General features: G+C 47.5%; 1 protein-coding gene across 2 annotated transcripts in view; it reads right to left on the bottom strand.

Moving 5' to 3' along the window:
* Positions 1-520: 520 nt before the first annotated feature.
* Positions 521-21,570, bottom strand: part of Rasgrf1 (Ras protein specific guanine nucleotide releasing factor 1) — a 104,884-nt gene continuing 83,834 nt past the window's right edge. For both annotated transcript variants that reach the window (XM_035444519.1, XM_035444518.1), the window contains 7 exons: positions 19,228-19,331; positions 17,572-17,656; positions 12,618-12,815; positions 8,625-8,704; positions 5,275-5,392; positions 4,318-4,386; positions 521-962 (listed from right to left, as the gene is read on the bottom strand). In XM_035444519.1, the coding sequence (XP_035300410.1) occupies positions 870-962; positions 4,318-4,386; positions 5,275-5,392; positions 8,625-8,704; positions 12,618-12,815; positions 17,572-17,656; positions 19,228-19,331 (747 nt within the window). In that variant the 3' untranslated portion in view covers positions 521-869. The remainder of the gene's footprint in view (positions 963-4,317; positions 4,387-5,274; positions 5,393-8,624; positions 8,705-12,617; positions 12,816-17,571; positions 17,657-19,227; positions 19,332-21,570) is intronic.

Genomic DNA, 21,570 nt, shown 5'->3' with positions numbered 1-21,570 from the left:
AGACTCAGGGCATCTCAACATAAGCTGTAGTGACTGTCAGGCAGCTGAAAGAGAAGTGTGTGTGTGTGTGTGTGTGTGTGTGTGTGTGTATGTGTGTGTGTTCCCGATTTCCAGTGGAGGCTGGGCAGAGGTCGGCCAGAGTCACCACGTCTTGGTGGAGTGATTCCATTTTCCTAGAGAAGTTCCAGGGCTATGTCCATTTCTACTGAGCCTGATTTTCATGCTATCTGGTGTTAATCCTAGAGCAGAGGGCAGCACGGTGCCGGAAGTAGTGGCGTTTGGTGCAAGGGGCGTGGTTATCAGTTGAGTACACGCCCTTCCAGCCTGGTTTATTGGGATTCGACAAATGGGGACTGCTGAGACCTGCGATTTTGGCTGAAGAAGCTGCTTTAGAAATTGGCATCACCATCAGCAGAAAGAGGTGTCAAGGATTGGACTTGCAGGTATGACTTCCCCCTCCCTCCTCCCCCTCCCCCCACCCAGTTATAACAACTACATGGAACATGCTGGGGAGGATGCCTGGGTGGCCTGAGCTAACCCCGGGGCCTGGGCTGGGAGGGACCGAAGCAGAGCTGAAGTCTGAGACTTGTGTCATGTGGGTTCTGTCTCCCCTTCTGATTGGAGTGAGGGCCTAGGAGAGCTTACAGGGAGTACAGCTGTTTGAAGGAACAGGCTCCGCAGGGGGTGGGGCAGAGTCTGAGACAGTGCAGAAATTCATATTCCGGTTCTACAGGAATCTAAGAACAAGAACAGATTTGTATTCTTGGAGAAGCACATACTGAAGAAGGAATCCAGAGGAACCAAACGATTATGTACACTATCATATAGCAGATGTCCACGGGAGTGGCTGGGGCAGGCTGGGTGCAGCTTCAGGTGGGGAGTTTTGGTTCTATTCGGAGAGAAGACTCATAGAGACTTTCTTCGTCCATTACAAAAGATTGATCCAGTAAGTACTGAGTTACCTGAAATGAGAGAAAGGAGCAATAGACTTATGGGACGTCCCAGGCGGTGGACACTGGGTGTCTTAAATTTTTTCTTTTGCTTTTTTTTTCTTTTTTAGATAGGGTCTTACTCTATAGCCCAAGGCTGGCCTGGAACTCACTACAGAACCATTTTTCTGTTTTTGTCTGAAAAATGTGGGGATTACAGATGTACAGCACCATGCCTGGTGAAGCCATTTTTTGTAGGTTGAGGACACACGTGTGAGACACAGGTTCTTGGCCTCCTCCATCACCCTCTAAGGCTCTTGTTATGTGATAATGCTAACTCAAACTCAGGATCCTTTGCCTCAGCTTCCCAAGTGCTGGCACCATCATATTTGGCTGTGTTTTGTCTTAATATAACTTTTCTATTTAAATTATGTTTTAAGATTTATTTTGTGTGTGTGTGTTAGAGTTAGAGCTGCTGGGTTATCCACAGTTCTTATAGTCTCTTAATAAACATCTTAGTAGTAATAAACCCCACATGGCAAACATTACTCTTGACTTTCTTTCTTTCTTTCTTTCTTTCTTTCTTTCTTCCTTCCTTCCTTCCTCCTTTCCTCTTTCCTTCCTTCCTCTCTCCCCTCCTCCCTTCCTCCTCCCTTTTCCTTCTTCCCCTCCTTCCCCCTCCCTCCCTTCTTTTCTTTCTTTCAGCTGATCTCTTGAGGAAATGTTTTGGGCTTGATCAAAGCAAATAATTCCCTGAAAAGGCCAATTGTTGAATCTAAGTGGCAGGTGTGGGTGTTCATATTACTTTCAATGTTTCAGTTTCAAGAGTTCTCCAGAAGTGTCAGGTGTACATGCTTACACACAGCAGCACTGCCCGGGGGAAGGGCCAATGTAGGTTTCCCATCGCAGAGTCTGATGCAAAATGTTAGGATGAAAAATTGAGAATGGTCACCCTGAGAAATTTAGTTGTATTTCCTCCTGATTGTCCACTTTACTCTTGATTCTAAGTCTTTGCTGAGTTCTTGCACATTCAACGGGAGATCAGAGCTCTAACCTTACAGGCATCCTCTCGATCCAAAGTTCATGCATTTATCAATTTGGAACCAAGCATGCCTTTCTCCTTTCACAGAAACCAAGAACAAGAAGGAAAAGAAATGACACCCATATTCTGTGCTTGAAAGTCTAGTGATAGCTGCTTAGGGGATATCAAGGCTGTTGCTTTTGTCTTGGGGAACTGACTCTGTCACCATGAAGGTCAGAAGCAGCTGGGTGCTGATTGATAGTAACAGATGAAATTTTTCCTATGTCTGATTGACAGCTCACACCTTGTACCTCTAGGAAGATGACCTCAGATGTCAGAGTCTGGCTTCACCCAGCCCTTTGGGTAAACACAGGGTGACCTATGAGGATGAAATGAACTAAACTTTTAGCCCTAGCCAGATAGGAAAGGGTTCTTTATAGACTATACAAATGCACCCAGCTCCCAAAGCAGACTGACCAGTCCTTTCCCTTGAGCACAAAGTTCAGTTTCCCTGAGCTGGAGACTGGTGACAAATCCATCCTTGCTGGGACACTCAGGAAGTTAGAGGAAAAGTGGTGTTTATATGTACTGAACATCAGAGCTTGAGAGAAGGGTAAAGTAGTGGCAGGAGGCAGAAAAGAGCCCTGAAATTTTGTTGGTAACTTCTGGGACTTTCCAGGGTGCCATGTTACCACCACAGTGCTTTCTAGATACCATGTGTGACACACTAATGAGGCTCCTCCAAACACTAAAAATTTAATGCATAGTTATGTCTTAATATCATTATTATTATCTCTCTCTCTCTCTCTCTCTCTCTCTCTCTCTCTCTCTCTGTGTGTGTGTGTGTGTGTGTGTGTATGAATGTAGGTGTGAGCATGCAGGGGTCGGAGAACAACTTTGGTGTTCATTCTTGCCGTCTTTGGATCTCTTTTTTTTAATGCAGCTCTGGCTGTCCTGGAACCATAGACGATGTTGGCCTTGAATGCAGAGATTCACCTGCCTCTGCATCCTGTGTGCTGAGATTAAAGGTGTGCATCACCATACCCACCAACAACCTCTTTTTTTTTTTTTGAGACAAGTTTCCAGGTAGTCCAGGCTGGCTATGTGGCCAAGAATGACCTGGAACCTCTGATGTATCCGCTTTCACTTCTCAAGTGCTGGGGATACAGGACTGGGTCACCATGCCTGGTTTTATGCTGGGGATTGAACCCAGAGCATCATGCATGTTAGGCAAGTATTCTCCAACTGAGTCATGTCTCCAACTCCAACACAAGCTATTCCTTTGGGCTTGGTTTGCAGCAGAGAAAGACTAAAATGAGCTAGATGTCTGTCCACATAAAGGATTAGTGAGAGGAATGCATTTCTCTGCAGCTTTAAGCAAGAATAAGGCCACTCTGTCTCAGGAAGGAGTGACTCCAGACACATAGGAATACAGGATGATGCTGAGCCATGGACAGCAGGTGACAACTGTAGTAGAAAAAAAGATATGCTGTGTTTGTGGACTGGCCCAGATATAGTCTGAGAAGCAGGATACTCTTGTCTTTGGGAAGAAAACCTGTGATTTCTGTGGCTTTGAGGCATAGTGCTTTTCAAAACTAGAAGTGTTTGGGGCTGGGGATAGATAGAGCTCAGTTTCCTGACTGCCATCTTCGAAGTATTGCTTTGATCTTCAGCACTGTGGGAAAGGAGTATGGTGGTGCACGCTTCGATTCCTAGCCCCTGGGAAATGGAGGCTGGATGATGACAAGTTCAAGGTTGTCTTTGGCTACATACTGAGTCTGATACCAGCATGGGCTACATGAGACTTTGAGAAACACCAATCAAGGGCCAGCAAGATGGCTCAACTGGTAAAGGCAACTGCTGCCAAGCCTGGAGATCTAAATTCAATCCCAGGAATTTATATGGTGGGAGGAGAAAACTGACTTCTACAAGTTGTCCTCCTATTTGCACAGACTCTGTGGTACGGTACATGTGTATGTGAACACACACACACACACACACACACACACACACACACACACACACACATACACACACACTCTATAAACCAAAAACTAAACACAACTAACCAACCAAGCAAAGGAGATGTTTGGAGCCACTTCTCTAGCCCTGTGGGAGAACAGACATTGTTTTAAGTCACCCTGTGGGATGCCAAATCAGGCAAGAATCACAAGAAAGTGCCAGTTCTCTTCTGGCCAGGGAACAGGAATAGATAGGGGTTGTTTGTTTCCTTAAGGGCATGACATTTTATGTTGGACCAGGAGGACCCTGGAAGAGATGGAGAAAGGTGCTTCGGGAAAGGAAAGAAGCCTGTGTAGACAGCGGCACTGTGAAGGAGAGGAGGGACCCCGAGTGTTGCCCTCTTACCTTTGCTTGGTGTTCGATTTTGTAGGCAGTCTGTTGAAACTGGCGAATCTCTCGGATAATATGGGAGATCTGTGGGAAGGCAGGGGAGTTTTAGGATACTCTGCTCGCTCGTCTGCCTTACAGATGAAAAGGGTCATTGGTAGCTATGTCTGAAGTCACACTGCCTCCTGGAAAACTCTGCTGGCTTTCTTTATATAAGCCACCTGTTTCCGAGGTGAAACCTGTCTGGGATAACTGTGCTAGTGTGTGTGTGTGTGTGTGTGTGTGTGTGTGTGTGTGTGTGTGTGTGTGTGCGCGCGCGCGCATGCACCCCGGCTGCCAGTCAAAGTGAAAGGCTTGTGGGTGTCTAATGTGTGCATGCCAGGATGAGAAGTATAAGGGCTTCTTCCCTCCACTATTAAGATGGAGCTTCCCTGTCTATGTTTGAAAGGTACGCTTCTTATTCATGTGTAAACCCATTTCACAAAATGGGTGCAAATAGAGACTCTGTGGTTGGGGTGAGCAAGAGACATGAATGTCCAGAAGTCCTGTGCATACTCAGAGGGGTCACCCCAAGTTCTGGATCTTTTTGAGCAGATTTGAAGCTTGCTTTCTTGGGTGTTGTTGCAGAATGAGCATTCTTTAGTAATACATACCAGATAAGCGTTTCTGTGGACACTAACGGGTGGGATGTGAGGAAAACTGTGTGGGCTTTGGGGTCAGACCCAGCATACAGAACTGGCTCTTTTTATACGTCTGGGGGCCTTGAGCTGGTCTCTTGACCTTGCCCATCCTCCCGTAGGGAGGGCTAAAGTGTGAAAGGTAGGGAACTCAGGGAATGTTATTAGTGTCATAGTTTTTACTGGAGGCCTTCCACTGGGTACACTTGGAACAGGTGCAGGCAGAACAGGCTGTGCTGGGGCAGAGTCTGGGTAGCTCAGTCTGGCATTGTGCCCCCATCTACCCAGGGAAACATACCATCCTCATCTTGGAGAAGTTGACCAGGCCGTCCTCTGTGTAATTGGGTGTCCCCTCCTCGATGAAGGCCAAGTCAGTGAGGTACATCCCCAGGTAAGGGACACAGGGTGGGTCACAACTTGGAAACAAATGGCATCCACAAAAGTTTTTCACTTAAGGAAAGGAATTTCTGCTAAGAACAGAACACCCTGCATGCAGATTTTGCCTGGCTAGAGGCAGAGGGATTTCTAGTTACAAAGAATCATAGGGTGCATACAGGCCTAGACTGCCAGCCAGGCTGGAGGGTGGGATAATGTGGAGCTGGCTGGGCCATCACGATCAGGCTGGGAGGGTATCTTATTTGTATCTCCTCGCTCTGTGACCCAAAATGCCTTTGTTTATTTCTCTGGTGTCTGCTCAGTGGAGCCCCCCAAGCTGTTCCCAGCCTCCTCCCAGTCCACTGTTCTTTCTACTGTTACTCTGTGTTCTGTCATCTCTGGGAAGGCTGGGCCACCACACTCAAGTTCTAGCGGTCCCACAGTGTAGTGTCCCCAAAGCCTGTCCTCTTGCCACCTAGGTTTAGGGGCCAAAGCAGCAAACCCTGGCCCTCTGATCACCTTCCCGGAAGTGTCTTCTGGGAAGGGTGGGTGATTCTGAGGGCCAATGGTTACAAGAGATGAGACCCTGGTGGTGGACCAGGCTTCTGATGTGTGGCTCTGAGCAGGGATTCATTGCCTGTACCATGGCAGCTTTTCTGGTGCTTTGGGAGGGTGCAGGTGAAGGATTAATGGGGTTGGAGATGGAGTGAGTAGCCATTATCCTCCCTTCAGCAGGACTCAGGGAGTCCTGAGACAGGGCTCTGCAACTTCCTCTCACCTCAGCGCAGAGATGCTAGAGGGATTGTTCCTCAGGCCACTTGGCACTCCTGCCATGCTGGAGGAAAGTGAGGTACAGACCTTGAACTAGTCCTCCTGTCTCCACCCCCCCGAGCTGGAATTAAAGGTGTGTACCGTTACATCTGTTTTTTTGTTGTTGGTTTCGATTTTTTGAGACTGGATCTCTCTACATAGCCCTAGCTGTCCTGACCATCACACCTGATTTTATGTGGTGCTGGGGATCGAACCTCTTGAAAGTTAAAGTAAGCACTCTATCAACTGAGCTACATTCCCAGCCCAAGATATGACATTCTAAACTGCCTAAATGGTCATCAATAGATAACTATCTAGTGAGATTGCTCTGGAACAAAGATACAACATTGTCCCATTAATTCTTAAGAGTTAATCCAAAGAGGCCAGGTAGTCACTTGGACAGGAAAATGCTTTTCAGGAAGCTGTTCCAGACATCTTTTAGAAAGAGTGTGAAGTCCACTTAATTATGTAGGTCACCACACTGGTCCCGTTGGCCACTGTTGGCTCTCGCCACTTATGCATGTATCTTAAACTCTATCATGAACTCTATATAGCTTCTACACTGCACTGTGAATCCTGCCTGAGTGCTTTTGATGGAGGCCACTAGGACCAGGAAGCTGAGGAGAGTCCAGAGTAAAAGCCCAGTGACAACAGGCTGAAAAAAGATTCCAGAGTCAATTGAAGGGAGGCGAGGACCCACATAGGAGAGCCGCTGCAGGACTCTTTGGGTGTGTCACTATGGGGACTGTTGTCAGTTATCTTCTGCTTTCTGGCCCTTTTCTGGTGAAGCAGATTCCCCAACATCACTGGGCATAGGATGTTCTCCATCTCCACAGGGCAGATCTGCCTTACATAAAGATCTTGGTTCCCAGAAGTCCCCTAAGCCCTCTGCCCTGTGCCACAGATAGCAGAGGGTTCTAGGGGAGGCACTTACACAGGCATACAGATGACCTGAAAGGGAAGACAGTCAGGAGAGGGACTCAGACAGAATGGGAGCCACGGAGACAGTTAGGTAGCAGTAGTGGCTGCGGTGGATGAGGAAGCCGTGTGAAGGAGGCAGATGGAGCAACGCCCAGAGGCAGACGGACAGTTGGTGAATGCACAGTGGGGCAGCTCCGTACAAGCACAGTCCACAGGGGCTCCTGGGAGCCCAGGCGGAGGAGAGACGGCCGGACAGCACAGATGGGTTCAACATCTGTCTGAGGACATAAACAAAGTGGAAATGGTCAAGGCGATGGCACACTGAGCTAGTGAAGGATGGACAAGAAGTAGGGCAGGAAGGAAACAAGAAGAGGAGGCAGGAGAGGCTGGCTGGGAAGACGGAGTGAGCAGGGCATCCCAGCCAATGTCAAGGGCTGGAGGTTTTGGCTGTCCCATGACCATGTGCGGTGATCTCCATTGGGGCGCTTATGGAAGAGAGGAGAGTGTTCCTGGAAGCTATAGGGATCTAGCATCTCCAAGGTCCATTGAGGAGCCAGCCAGCCAGCCAGCCAGCCAGCCAGCCAGCCAGCCAGCAGTGAGACAGGGACAAATAGGGGTGGGGCCTAATGTGGCAGCCTGAAAGAAAGCATCTCTAGGGAGTAATAAAAACAGTGTCTTTTCAGAGCCCACATCTCATGAATGTGTGGCCAAAGTGAGCTGAGTCATAGCTTTCTTGTCAGAGGTCTCCAAACTGCATGAAACAGTGACCAAGGCAGACTGCAAAGTACTGATCTTGGATACCAGCTCAGGCCAAATCCAAGTTCTAATGCCATGGTCACATGACCTTGGCATAGCCACTGGGTCCCCATCTTTTGTCTAGAAAGACAGGCTGGAAAGAGCTGCCTTAGGGTGGGGGTTCACAATGTTTGGACATGTTTCTCGTAGTCTTAAATGGAGAGATGTCATTAGCATCCCATGGGGTGAGGCCAGAGTGTACCTAGAAATCCCACAATGCATAGGCAATTGTGGGATTGAACACAGAACCATCCTGGACCAAGTGACAATAATGCTGAGGCTAAGTAGCCCACTTCCCAGGCAGTATCAATGGAGTTCAATGGCTACAGCCAGGGAGGTGCCTGCAAATTGTAAGATGAAGTTATCAACTATCAGTAAAATGTATTTCTTTGATTCCAAGATGCAGCTGTTAGTAATGTACGCATTCATTTTGATGACTATTTCTTTTTGTGAGCAAGAAACACAACCGCACTAAATAAATTGACTTGTCATACCAGTTACTGGAGTTATTAAAATGGAAAATTGCATTTAAGAATCAAGAAATCTGGTACCAACTCTGTGGTCAACCACAGATAAGTTGCTCTGGCATTTCTCTGGTAAATAATGGAGGGAAAAGATGAGAGTCTATGGGACTTACAGGTAGGCAGAGGGACAGGCAGACCTCCTGCTCTGACTGAATGTGGTGAGAAGACACCTCTGTAATGCGGTCTACAGTTTTAAACACAACAATGAAGATGTACCACTTACTTTTTCAGAGCTTCTCTGAGGTTCTTAAATCTGCCCTCTGATGACACAAGCTTTTGGAGTTTGTCAATCAAAGTTTTCGTCTAGAAGGAACCAGAAGCATTTACTAACATTCAACACACACCCAGGCCCCAAGCCCAGGCTCTGGCCCATGATTCAACATGCTGACCTGAGGGCTTCTGGCCACATATGGATTTGGGGACTTTCTGTGCCTGGCAACCTCACCCGTGATCTCTTTAGGACTCAGGCTTGATCCCTGTCATGTGTTCATCTCTTCACATACATCTCCTAGACCACCAAAGTGAGTAATGACCCTGGAAACTGGTGAGATCCTGAGAAGTGATAACGTAGAAGGACTTGAGGGAGCCTGCATTTAGAGCAGGAGCTAACTACGTTAGAGTTTTCCTGGTCATGATTGCTTTTTCCAGTGCTGGGGACTGAACCTGGGGATTGCCCTGCCATTGCGTTATAATGCAAGCCTTATGATCTTTCCATGAGTTTGACCATTTTCTTTCATGCCTTCACTTTGATGCAGCAGAAACACCATCCAAGGTCAAGCATTGAGGAAAAGGATGACAGAAGAGCCGATTATCCAAGAAAGGATGAAACCCTTGGCAAAGGGTATATGAAACGAGCATCCAGACCTGGGCTACATGAGAGCAGGGAAGAGTATGGGCATCTGGGTTTGTCTAGCAAGAACAGCTACATTCCCAGGGCAGCACGCTGCTCTGGATCTGTCCCTTCGTTCCTCTCCCTGTCTGGTCTCTGAGATGTCTCTTTGAGGTCCTCAGTTGCTTCATTTATAAAAGGATGCAAGGGATTAGTTTTCCCATTCCAGCTCTGGCCTTCAAAATCCACAATGTAGCTGAGAAACTGTGCTGAGGACAGCCATGCATCACAAGACCAGGAGTATTACTCATCGCTAGAGGGACACAGTCACAGAACATGACAGCGTGAGTTTTCATGCTGATGGATGTTCAGTGTGTACCCTTCGAGGGGGAGGAGAGGACAGAGGCATTGATTGTTTGGCTCCTTAGCTATAAGGAGAGGAAGCAAAGGTACTTAGGTTGACCCTGCTCAAAGCACAAATTCATTCTGATCTGATGAGAGAGCCGTGTGACAGTGGGACAGAATCCACAGAAAGTGAAGGCATTCCAGTTTCCTTTAGAATTGGCTTTTGGCACCCTGGTAAAGTCCACATTCCCAGGACAATCTACCAGGGTCTTGGTGACTACCTGTACCAGCCCTTCTGAGGATGGCTCCCTCCTCCTCTCCATGTCCACTCATCTGCAGTGCAATGACTCAAGATGGATTCAGATCAGATTTAGCACCAGATCTGGGCCTCCTCAGACTCTGCCACCTACACTCAGCACACACAAGAACAAAGTCCCATTCTTCAGATAGTCCCTAACGGAAACACTAGCTCAGATACAGTATATGTTGGAAGACAGAAGCTAGATCATGGGGCTTATGTGGAGGTTACAGGTCATGCCTCAGGAGTCTTACCGTGGGCTCAGGGATTGAACTTAGGACACCAGGTTTGAAACTTACATCCTTTACCTATCAAACCATCTCACATAGGCTATTTCTGATGTGTGGGGAAAAACTCTAGTTCTGAGCAAGGCACAGTTTGATTCCTTCCATAACCTTGTGCCTACTGTATACACAGATCCTCTTTGGGAGGTCACACTCTATCGAGGATAGAGCTTGGGAGACTGTGGAGCCTTCCCATTGTGTTTCGCTTTGAAAATCAGGTCACATGCCGAGGCTGGACAAGGAGCTCTCATCTTCTAATGCTCCCTGGGGTGCTAGACATCTGGATCTTGAAGTTCTCTGAGTGTGGAAATTAGTGGGAAGAAACGGGGGTGGGGGGAGCTTTAGATATTTCACTGGAATCAAGCAAAGAGCCTGCATCAGGAGTACTGCCAAGAAGAAGGATGCTTCTGTGGCCTCTAAAATACTGCTTATCAAACAGAAAACATCAAGTGAGGAAGAATGTTTCCTGCCAAAGAGACCAAGGCATAGTGAGCTGAGAGCAGGTTTTTGTCCCTACAGATACAACCTCCTGGGGTAGGGAACCACAGGCACAATCACTCATAGCTGCTGTTCTGTGGAGCTACATTAGACATGTCCCCATGTTTGAAAGACAACAGGTAAAGGGAACTGAAATTAGAAAGGAGAAACAAAAAATTTCAAAGTATACTTGACCCTCCTCTAGGGCCGAACTGGACTTGATGTCACGTTTTACTGAATTGGGTTGACGCACAGAAGAAAGTGATAAAAATAAGACTGTGTTTCAGGGTCTAGGAAATGTGGCCATCTTGGTGCACTACAAGAGTCCACAGGCTGCCTGCAGACAGACAGACAGACAGACAGACAGACAGACAGACAGACAGAAAGAGAGAGAAAGATAGATAGATAGATAGAGAGAGAGAGAGAGAGAGAGAGAGAGAGAGAGAGAGAGAGAGAGAATTTGGCTTTTGTTGGTGGGACCACAGACATGGCCTTCCAGAAGCCACTGGAGCCAAGCACAGAGTAGATGTGTAACTACTACACAGGCTGGAAAACTCTGGAAAAGCTGGAGAAGCCAGCCATTTGAGTCTATCATCAAAACTTGAGCCCTGTATGTGTTGCCAGAGGCATTTTTGACTTTTATTAGACCAGGCCTGCTGGCTCCTGGTTCTGAATGATGTTCTAGAATGAAGGCCAGGCCACATACATTGACTGCTCTTGTTTTAGACTGCTCTTGAAAGAGAATGGAAGATTTCAGAATGGCCATGATGTGTCCCCATACCCCTTAACTACACGAGGAGAATGATGCTGAAGAATGTGGCTGAGAAATACAGCCTGTGCATTCTAGGAAGAGTCTAGTGGGGGCAAGAAGTAAAGCCTAGTCTGGACAATCCCTGGAAGGGTGCCATCATCCAACAGTACAAGAAGGAGGAATAAGATATTAAACTGGAATGAGCTCCCTATAATCCTGTCTAAACCTGGACAGGATTGACTTAGAAGACTTGGGGATTTTGCAGGGTTTTTTTTTGTTTTTGTTTTTTTTTGTTTGTTTGTTTTGTTTTGTTTTGGTCAACCTTTAATTTCAGTTTACAATAGTATGTGCCTGGGTGGCCAATTGTCCCTGAAGCTCCCAGCTTCTATTCTTTCTTGGAGTTGTTCCCACAGCCCTAACCCTGAATACCCAATGTGCCAAGAAGGAAGAGGCCCAGCCTCCCTGAGGTGTAAGGGGCAGGGGTGGTGGTGGTGGTTCTCTAGACTCTACAGCTCAGCTGTCAGCAGGGGCTGGGGTGTCTGGAAAGCAGGGAAGGACAGAAGAATGAGCATCCCAAAGCTTTCCTGGCTTGGCTGCTTATCTAAGTGGAAGATTTATGGAGCTGATGCCTGCTAGTGGGTAAGATTACTACCTGCTCCTGGCTCAAGGAAGACAACAAGAAACAGGCGATGGAGAGAAAAATGAAGGGGATACAGAATGCAAATCTAGAGTGCTGCAGATAGGCTTCTTGGCAATGCTGGCTCCCCGAAAGGATCTCTCAGCTGAAAGACCACAGATATGACTGTCACTTTATAGGTGCCTTTAGAAGCTTCCTTATTCTGGTAGGGCTTGTCTATCCTCCTGCAGGTACTTAAGCCAGGGTAGGGGCACCTACCAAGTTCATCAAGGAAGTGCTGAAGTGCTCATAGCGTATAGAACTTGGTCACCCAAGAAGACTGAGCTTAAGCTTTTTCAGAGCCTAATGAAGTTACTATTCTTGTCCCAAACCAAGAAGAAGAGTATCGCTACCAATACTCACTGCCTCACAGCTCCCACTGTGGATTCTTAATTGCCCAAGTCGGAATTGCCACATCTGTGAGCCTGATACCTGGTCCTTCCTGGAAACGTGACCCTTCAGCTCAGTCCTTTGTTCAGGCCCGTGGATTCTGGTCTCCCTGCCCCCAGCCCCGGTCCAGGCCCGTTTGGCAGCAGTGCCAGCTTCCTGCCCGCACCTGCTTAGAAACTTTGAGCCATGTCTTTTTGAGCCGGAAGATTGCACTGCGGTTCATGGAGGAGGTGATCTCCAGCACAGCATTGTAGTTGTGTAGGCAGCGGCATATGTCAGCCACAGCTACCCACTTCTCAATGGCGCTCACCCTTGCATTGATGTCCTCGTTTCGGATAATTTCTGAAGCGATCAAGTTACTGATCTTTAAGCCAACGCAATAAGACAGGAAAAAAGGTAAGAGGAATAAATATTGTAAAGATACTGAAGTCATCATTATTAGCAGACACAATTTCTTGTTAAAATGTCCCCCAAAATGATGAATTGGAAAACTACCAGAACAAATGCTTAATATAAAGAGGAGACATTTTCCTATAAATTAGTGATTACCACAATTTAAAAGTACAACAAAGGTGAGTATGGTGGCATGCATCCATAATCCCAGCACTTGGGATGTATAGGCAAGAGGATTGCCAAGTTTGAGGCCAGCCTGAGCTACACAGTAAAACCTTGCCTCAATAAAAATAAAACAAACAAGCAAAAAATATAATGATGAAGATTTCACCAACCAAAATAACAAGAGATCTGTGAATTACCTTGGAATTTAAGTTAATGAGAACCATGTAGGTTGTTACATGGGAGAAAAAGGTTATCAAAGGATGTAAAAGGCTTGAGTAATGGAGGAAGAGATCATATTGCCAAATGATAGTGTAAGTACCATGTTTTCATAACTAACCCATGAGTTCAATGTAAACCAAGTAAACATCCAGTGGAGATTTCTTTGGATCTTGACAGAGTGATTTTAAAGTTCATCTGGAAGAATAAAGAGTTATGACAAGCCCAGCTCTGAGGGAAATTCCCATCATGTTCCCTTCTGGAATAGGACACACACTTGGTCTCACATATGCGGTAGACCAGACCCAAACCCCACCAACAATCACAATCACACAAACAAGTCACATGTGAGTTCGAACTGGAGTGGGTATCGGGGAGGAAGCTGGGGACCCAACACAGGGCAATAGAATTACAAGGAGCTGGGGAGGCAGGAAACACCCACTTCCCTGCATGCGGCCTTGAATCTATAATATTTTAAAATAGAAAGTAAATGAAGTATAATAATACCTAATTATATATGTATGAAGGCATCACAATGACATTCATTTGTATACTAGTCAAAAATTAATCCTAAAAAATCTTTCAAAAGGTAAAAGAAATGATGACTTGTTATTGGAAACCATAAAGGTAGTGAGAGGCAATTGCATATAAACAGGTGGAGCTGCACCTCCAAGAAACCTTCTCTAAGTAGTTGCTACGGCATGGGTGCCAAGGAGGGATGTTGAATCTTAATCTCTTACATTTGTTTATTTTTTTGTGTGTATGTGTGCATGCAGGGGGGTGGGTGATACACTCCCCAGTGCAAGTGAGAACAACTTGAGAGAGTTGGTTCTCTCTTTCTTCCATGTGGGTTCCAGGCACGGAACTTGGGTTACCAGCTTTGGCAGCAGGTTTTCCCACTGACACATCTTATTGTCTGGGATGCTGAACTTTAGTCTGTACTTACTGAGAACTATTGAAGTTAGGGGGAATGACAACACATAAAGCTGTGTGTGTGTGTGTGTGTGTGTGTGTGTGTGTGTGTGTGTGTTCTATCTACTAATTAAGTTGAAGTAGTTAAATCTTTCCATATAGAAAACACTGGAATAAAGAAAACCATTTTATTCTACAGAAAACACCATTCTGTTATGCACCAGAGATGGGCAACACAAGAAAGAAAAGTCAGGCACCTGTTTCTATGCCATGGCAGGATCACTGAGATTTAGAAAAACTATGTAATTCTTATTTACCATATCAATAGATTAAAGGAGGGAAGAACCACATGACCATCTCAGTGGCTCTAGAACAGTGAATAAAAGTCAGTGTGTGAGTTGGAGAGATGAGTCACTGGTTAAAAGCACTTGCTGCTCTCTCACAGGGCCTAGATTCAGTTCCCAGCACTCATGGCATGTTGCCCATACCCACCTGTAACTACAATTCTAGGGGACCTGATGCCCTCTCTGGCCTCTGTGGGCACCTTCATGCATGTGGCACACATAACTATACTCAGGCATACACACAAAGACATTAAAAAGAAATAAGAAAAATAAAAAAAACAGTCAATATGCATTGATGGTGAAAAAATTAATGTGTATATGTGGCATTCACATATACACATTGAAATAAATGAGAAAAAAATAACAAGAAAAAAGTCAACACTCATGGTAAAAAGTATTGCCATTGAAGGGATAGGAAGGACGTTTTCTAACTTTATCTCCTCTTACACAGGGGAAGATTAAAAGCTTTTCCTGCAGAATCAAGAACAAGGCACACTGTCTCGATCTCCATTCCTCATTGTTCTGCAGAGAGCTGGGGCGATGGAGGCACCAGGGTGCATGTGTGGTGGGTAGGTGGCTCCTTCAGCTGCATGCCTGTCTCACCCAAGTCTGGTCCTAGTGCTGGAGACTCTAGCCAGAGCCAATCAACAGGACAAAAACATTAGAGGCCAAGGGCTAGGTAACAGAAAATTGAGCCACGTCAGAGATTAAGACAGCCCCTGTTGCAGAGGCTCACATTTGTCTCTGAACAGGGTGACAGATGTGAACAGAGATGGCAAGTGCCAAACAGTCACAGGGTAGGCTCCAGAGGATTTCATGGGTTCAAAGGGGGACTTTTCTGCTGTGTCACATGGGCAGTGCCATTTAATCTCTTTCGGCTTTAGGTTCTTCCTCTATAGAGTTGGTGTCATGGGTTAAATGAGAGGAGAAGTCATTCCCCCAGTGCTACACAGTAATCACGCATCCTGTTCCTGGATTGTACTTACTCCATCATGGGTGCACAGAGTGCCAGGGCCCGGAATTCCCTTCCTTCCCGGCACTGCAAAACTGTGACTTTCTCATTTTTTCCTGGATGAAAAGAGCCCTCCTGGATGATGTTTGTCAGCCCCCCGCCCCCATTTTTTCTGGGGTTGATATGTGTAGTCAGGCAGTCAGGACAAATGACATCATGTGCTCCCACCTCTGACCATAAAAGGCTGTTTACTTATGTTGACTAAACTCAGAGGATGAAGATACTGTGTGCAAATGCTCCCATGGCTGGCACAAGGCTAGGAGAAAATGAGTCCCATGGGTGCAGAGATTGGAGCACCATGTGGGAAAATTGCTGGGAGAGATTTTATTTTTCAGCTCAGGGTCCTGTATGTGCTAGGTAAGCACCCGAACAACGAGCTATATCCCTCCCTTTTTTGAGATAAGATATTGTGATACAGACTTAGTTGGCCTTGAACTTGTAACTCTCCTGCCTCTGCCTCCTGAACGTTGGGATTATAGGTGTCTGCACAGGGGTATTTTCTCTCTCTCATGTTGTCATCCTCCATTGTGCAGCAATGGAAAACGCCTGTGCTGCCACATGCCAATCAGCAGACCCTTCCAGAACCTGGCACCTCAGGATCTTGAATGGGAGAGAAGCGTCCATCTCCTAGGGGTGGTGTAAGCTTCAGATGAGATTGCTATGCATACAGAGCATGGGCCTAGGCAGTTATGGGAAATAATAGAGGCTATTTTTATTAAAGAACTTTGCAAGTGCCCCTTGCAGCCATGAACCTTCCTTAGAAGACTCTGAAGCCTGTTTGGCCCCAGTTCTTTGGGAAGAGATCCTGGGAACACTGTATGCCTGTGTGTGTCTGTCCCTGTGTGAGCACGTGTGTGTGTGTGTGTGTGTGTGTGTGTGTGTGTGTGTGTGTGTGTGTGTGTGTGTGTGTGTGTGTGTGTGTGTGATGCACCAATCTGATCTTAGTGCCTTAATCAGAGTCAGCTCAAGCCCTTTTTGTCAAATACGTAGGCCACTTTTCTGCTTTTGTGTTTGGTCCCCTCTTAACCGCTCTCCTTCAGGGAAGTCAATAGTAGAGGGAGTTCTGGGAGATGGGGACTGGAGGAGCCAGATGCAGGGCCATACCAATCTTTCCCAGGGGCAGTGTCAAGCCCTTGGCTCAAACCCAACCTTGTTCTCAGCAGCTCCGTGGTCTCTAGTGTCTTCAGTGCTAACTTGCAGAGCCATTTTACCAACCATGAAAGTCACTGTGGTGGCCAGGACATTACATCATCATGTGGATGAAACTCTGAGAAAACATTCTGGGAAGTCAGAAGGGTCTGAGTACCGTTCATATCCTAGGGAAACTGTCTGCCATTTCCAGACTCAGTTTGCTTCTTTCTAAGCCTGAGACGAGGTCAGAAAATAAGAAACGCAGCAAGAATACTTTTGGCCTTTTCTGTCCAACCCGCCCTTCTTTCCATCCTTTCTGCTGCTGGCCTGCCATGACCCTATTCTTAGGAGGAGCTCCTTGAGGCGATCACAGGCCTGAGGGAGCTCCCCAAGGGCCACTGCTGGCTGATGGCTCTGTATGATTGTCCCAGCGGATCTTCACTTGGCCCTTTCATGTTCATCCACTTAACAGGTGAAGAAACCAAGACTGAAGTGAAGCAGCTGGCTCTGGTTACACAGCTGAAGGTGGGGTGTAGCACAGGTGTGTGCTGCCAGCCCGCCCTCCACTCAGCGCATTGGTGGTCCTGCCAATAAAAAAACCTAACAGTCCAGAGTCAGTGAGTTCCCACTAGCTCAGGCCAGCTGTTTCTGGCTTCTTGGAGCCTATTCTCTTTGGAGGGATACCTTGCTTAGCCTAGATATAGGAAGGAGGGCCTTGGTCCTGTCTCAAAGTGATGTGCCAGACATCACTGACTCCCCATGGAAAGCCATACCCTCTCTGGAGAGTGGATGGAGGGTGGGGTGGGGGGAAGGTGGGGAGAGCAGGAGGAGGGGAGGGAGTGGGAACTGGGATTGGTATGTAAAATGACAAAAGAGTGTTTTAAAATAAAAATTATGATAAAAAATAAACCCTGACAGAAAGTCACTGTGCATACACTCGTACTCACGTCATTGAAATGCTTGGTGGTTTTCATGATGTAAGGCGTCCTTTCGTTTTTCTCTACCTTCATCCAGCCCTGTCCAAAGAACTCCCTGCAGAGGGGAAAGGGAAACCCTGAGCAGAAGAAATCAGCTCTGCCTTGCTCACTCAGAGTTGGGTCTGAGGTCACTTCTTTGCTTTTTGAGGTGATTATTTATGGGAGAGCAGTGCTCTGCAGCAGATGGGAGGCCCAGGGAGGAAGGAACCTTGAGTTCAAGCCCAGCTCTATGCTGCACTTGGTATCTTGGGTCCTTTACTCATCTGTGAAATGGGAGTGTAACAGTAACACTTTCCTCATGCAACCATCGTGAGGTATGGGATGGCCGACCACTGCTGTGAAGCAGAGAGGCATACCAGATTTTGCTATAGATCTTGTTTCTACATTTTAGTCACGCTGCAGTAGCTGGTCTCCAGAACAGAGGTGACAGATAACCACAAAAGAGGCTTGGTGGTAGGGTGTGTGTCTATCATGTGCACAGCCCTGGGTTCAATTCTCAACACTATACAAAAAAGGTAGGGTGTAGCCTGGCAGTGGTGGCACATGCCTTTAATCCCAGCATTTGGGAGGTAGACACAAGTGAGTTCAAGGCCAGCCTGGTCTACAGAGATAGTTCCAGGATAGTCAGGACTGTTACATAGAGAAACCCTGTCTTGAAAAACCAAAAGAAAAAAAAGGTGGGACATAAGAGAATAAATGGATAAAAGAACTGAAAACCAGTTCTAAGCATTGTGTTCTGGCACAAAGAACCTAATAGGGAGGCCATAGACTGCCCAGGCTTCAAGTGATCAGTAGAGGTGCTTGGGAGAAGTCCTCAGGCTGGTGCAGCATGGAGGCGGCGACAGCTGTGAACATCAACCCTGCTCTTGCTGCTGGAGGGAGGCAGGAGAAACACTGCTTGCACATCCTGGGGTTTCTAAGTCTCCAGGCTAACCGTGTCATTAGGTGAGACTGTACTCACGCCTGTGGGGCAAACTAAATGCACAGAGTGCTCCAGTGATGTGTGGCCTTAGACAGGGTGACGCCAATGTTGGGAAATAATTATGTAATAATTATTGGAAACTCAGAGGAATGCCTTGGTTGGGAGGCTGCTTAATTCAGCTTTAAACATAGAAAGGAAAACCACCGTAACTTTGGATGCACTGCTAAAGAGTACCACACACATGGGCAGCGTTTGCAAATGCATGTTGGTTATTAGATGAAGAGAGAGACATAAAACTGTGATTACAGAGAATACCAGGATGACTAAAGACAGGACAGGGCAGCCAGCAGCAGGCCCGAGGCTTCATCAAAGTCAAGAGCCATTCCTAAATTTGTTCCTAGGGCTTGTATGCACACACACACACACACACACACACACACACACACACACACACACACACACACACACACACGCATACACATTCATGCCTGTGGCAAATGAACATGTATTCTTTCTGCACCTTCAGAAAGAGGGTTCTCCTGGAAAAGTGTGTGTACAGAGAAGGGGGGTGCACTTACAGGTGATAGGTAAAGAGAACAGGGAGGGACATTCTTTCCCAGTTTAGAAGAGTTCACACAGCTTGAGTCAGGGATGTGCTGAGGAGGGAGGAGGAGAAGAGGAGGCAGGCAGCCATATCCACTTACTCATAAGGAATCTTCTTGAAGACAAGGTGATCCAGCAGGGTCAGTTGCTCTGCTATCTCTATGGCTGAGTGGTTTTCGAAGGGCTCAGCCTTCACGCCCTCTGCCTGAGGGAGCAAGGTCAGAGTCAGGTCCATGAGGGGATTCTGGGCTTTTGACACTTTTCTGAGAACCTCCTCTCTGTTCTGGTGGGTGGGTGGGATAACAGTGAGGAAGTTGGTCCCAATGGCATGTTACACCCTGTGTATATGTGTATCCTGTGTATTCTGTGCTTCCAGAGGACTCTCCCTGGAGGAGTCGGTCACCTACTCTGCAGGGAGCCACCTCTACAAGGCATCCAAAGCCTGCTCCAGCTGCTCCAATGGAAACTGGCTGGCTGGGACACAAGCAAGCTTGGGAATCTGGTCCCAGCTGTGATGGGCCACTTCCTCTGGGTTCTACCTGGCCCCAGGTGGGTTCAACATAATTTTTCTTTGAAACTCATTAGTAGGTGTGGGTTGTGGGTTTTGGGGTGTGATTGGCACCTGGGGCAGTGTTCCCGTCTTGTGAGCAGAAGAAAGCTGTCAGCTACCATGTCCCTGACTTAGGAGGTTTACTCATGGATATGACAGGAACTGTCACCTGGACCTCCTTGACCAGGAAACATCCTTAGGGAAACATTAGTCAAGGACAAGGGTACCCATAGCAGGAGTTAGATGGAGGTTAACAGAGGGAGGCCTTGGGAGCTGGGGGTGGGGAGGAGAGGAAAGGACAGCTATGCTGGTGCTGGGAGGAGCCCAGGTCCACTGAGGAGTGAGTCAGATTAAAGGGCTCCTGTACGCTGGGGCCATCTGGGTCATACAACACTGTAGGGGAGGCCTATAAGGTAGAGATGGGCTTAGAGATGGGCCCGCCAATCATTCATGACTTGTTATTCTTCCACTTACCCCACGGCACCCAGAAATTCCAACAGCAGCTGGCTGAGTGCCCAAGTAGCCTGTCTGCACCAATCAAAAGGTAAGTGGTGTCCACCCACACCCAAAGAACATGCCATTCCTAGAGGCTGAGTGTTCTGCTGTTCCCCTCCCCCCATTTCTTTTGCAATCAGTGAGGTATGCATTGCTAGGCTGGTGGCAGACACTGGAGATATGTAGACCTGCAAACATGATTCAGGCTCAGGGGGTTCACAGAGCGAGGACTCAGGGGACAATAGATTCTGTGTGGCAGGAGGTCAGTCATGGGTGTTTCCTGTCAGAGTCACCAGGGCAGAGAACAGAAGCCCAGGTGCAGGACTGTGGGTGTGGGAGCACTATTACATTGGGGAGAAGGAGTTCTTAGGCGGGCAAAGCAAACGTGGGCAGCAGGGGCCGGGGTGCAGGACAAGACTCCTGTGGCGGCATTTCTCCTGTATGCTCTTGGGGATGGGCCCTCCGAAGGTGGGCAGCTCAGCTACAGTCACTCCTAAGGGTCCTGTGTAGGTGCCTCAGGGCTGGGCTCAGGATGGCAGGGCAGTGAGGGTCACAGAAGAGTCCAGGAGGCCACACTGGGGTGTGGCCCAGTGGCCTAGTGGCTATAGGTGCTGCATAGGGACAGGCGACCTCTTCCTCACTTTTGATGTTGCCCGGGTCTTGAAAAAGTGGCTTTGGAAGTAGAGGGCAGAGTGACAACTTCTGTCACCTTCCAGAAGGCTTGTAAGAAATAAAGTGGCACTTCTCACTGAAGTCACTGGCCTCCATTAAGCTGGACCTGTCACTCAAAGGCTCTGGGGACCTGTCAGGGATTGGGGTGCACAGAGATGGGGCTCAGTCACCTTTAGTTCTAGAAGCACCCTAGGCCATTTACAAAGGAGAAGGATCCTTGTACATTCCACCCAGGCAAACAGGAGCACGAGGCATTCTCTCCACTGGGGAAGTGGTGGGGAGGTTTGCCCAGCATCCTGGCCCAGAGGATCAATCTGTAGTAAGTAATGTCTAGGTGCCACCACCTTCCATGTCCTGGTGGGTCACTGAACTGTGTAGGCTCCGGGAAGCACCAGCCATGCTGTTATTCCCTGGCCAGAATGTGGATAGGGAGCTCTATCCACATTCTCTAAGAGTGGTGAGTGATGAGACAGGAGAGGGGCCAGGGCTCAGAGTCCTAAGCCCTTATACTGGATACTAATACACTGGTCAGCCTGAAGCCGAGCTGACAACATGAGATCCACCTCTGGGGAGGTCAGAGTCTGTCTCAAGTATTTCTAACCATCATAGTTCAGTGGCCAGGATCTTTGGTGGGGTTCACCAAGGCATTTTGAGTATCCTAGTTAAGCCCTGGAAGTACATGAGGCCACCATTCCTCTATGGCATATGGAGTGCCACCCCTAACTCA

The sequence above is a fragment of the Cricetulus griseus genome, chromosome 4 (genome assembly GCF_003668045.3).
Source record: "Cricetulus griseus strain 17A/GY chromosome 4, alternate assembly CriGri-PICRH-1.0, whole genome shotgun sequence".
Classification (NCBI taxonomy): Eukaryota; Metazoa; Chordata; class Mammalia; order Rodentia; family Cricetidae; genus Cricetulus; species Cricetulus griseus.
The sequence above is the reverse complement of the archived record's forward strand: the minus strand, read 5'-3'. Positions and strand labels throughout refer to the sequence as shown.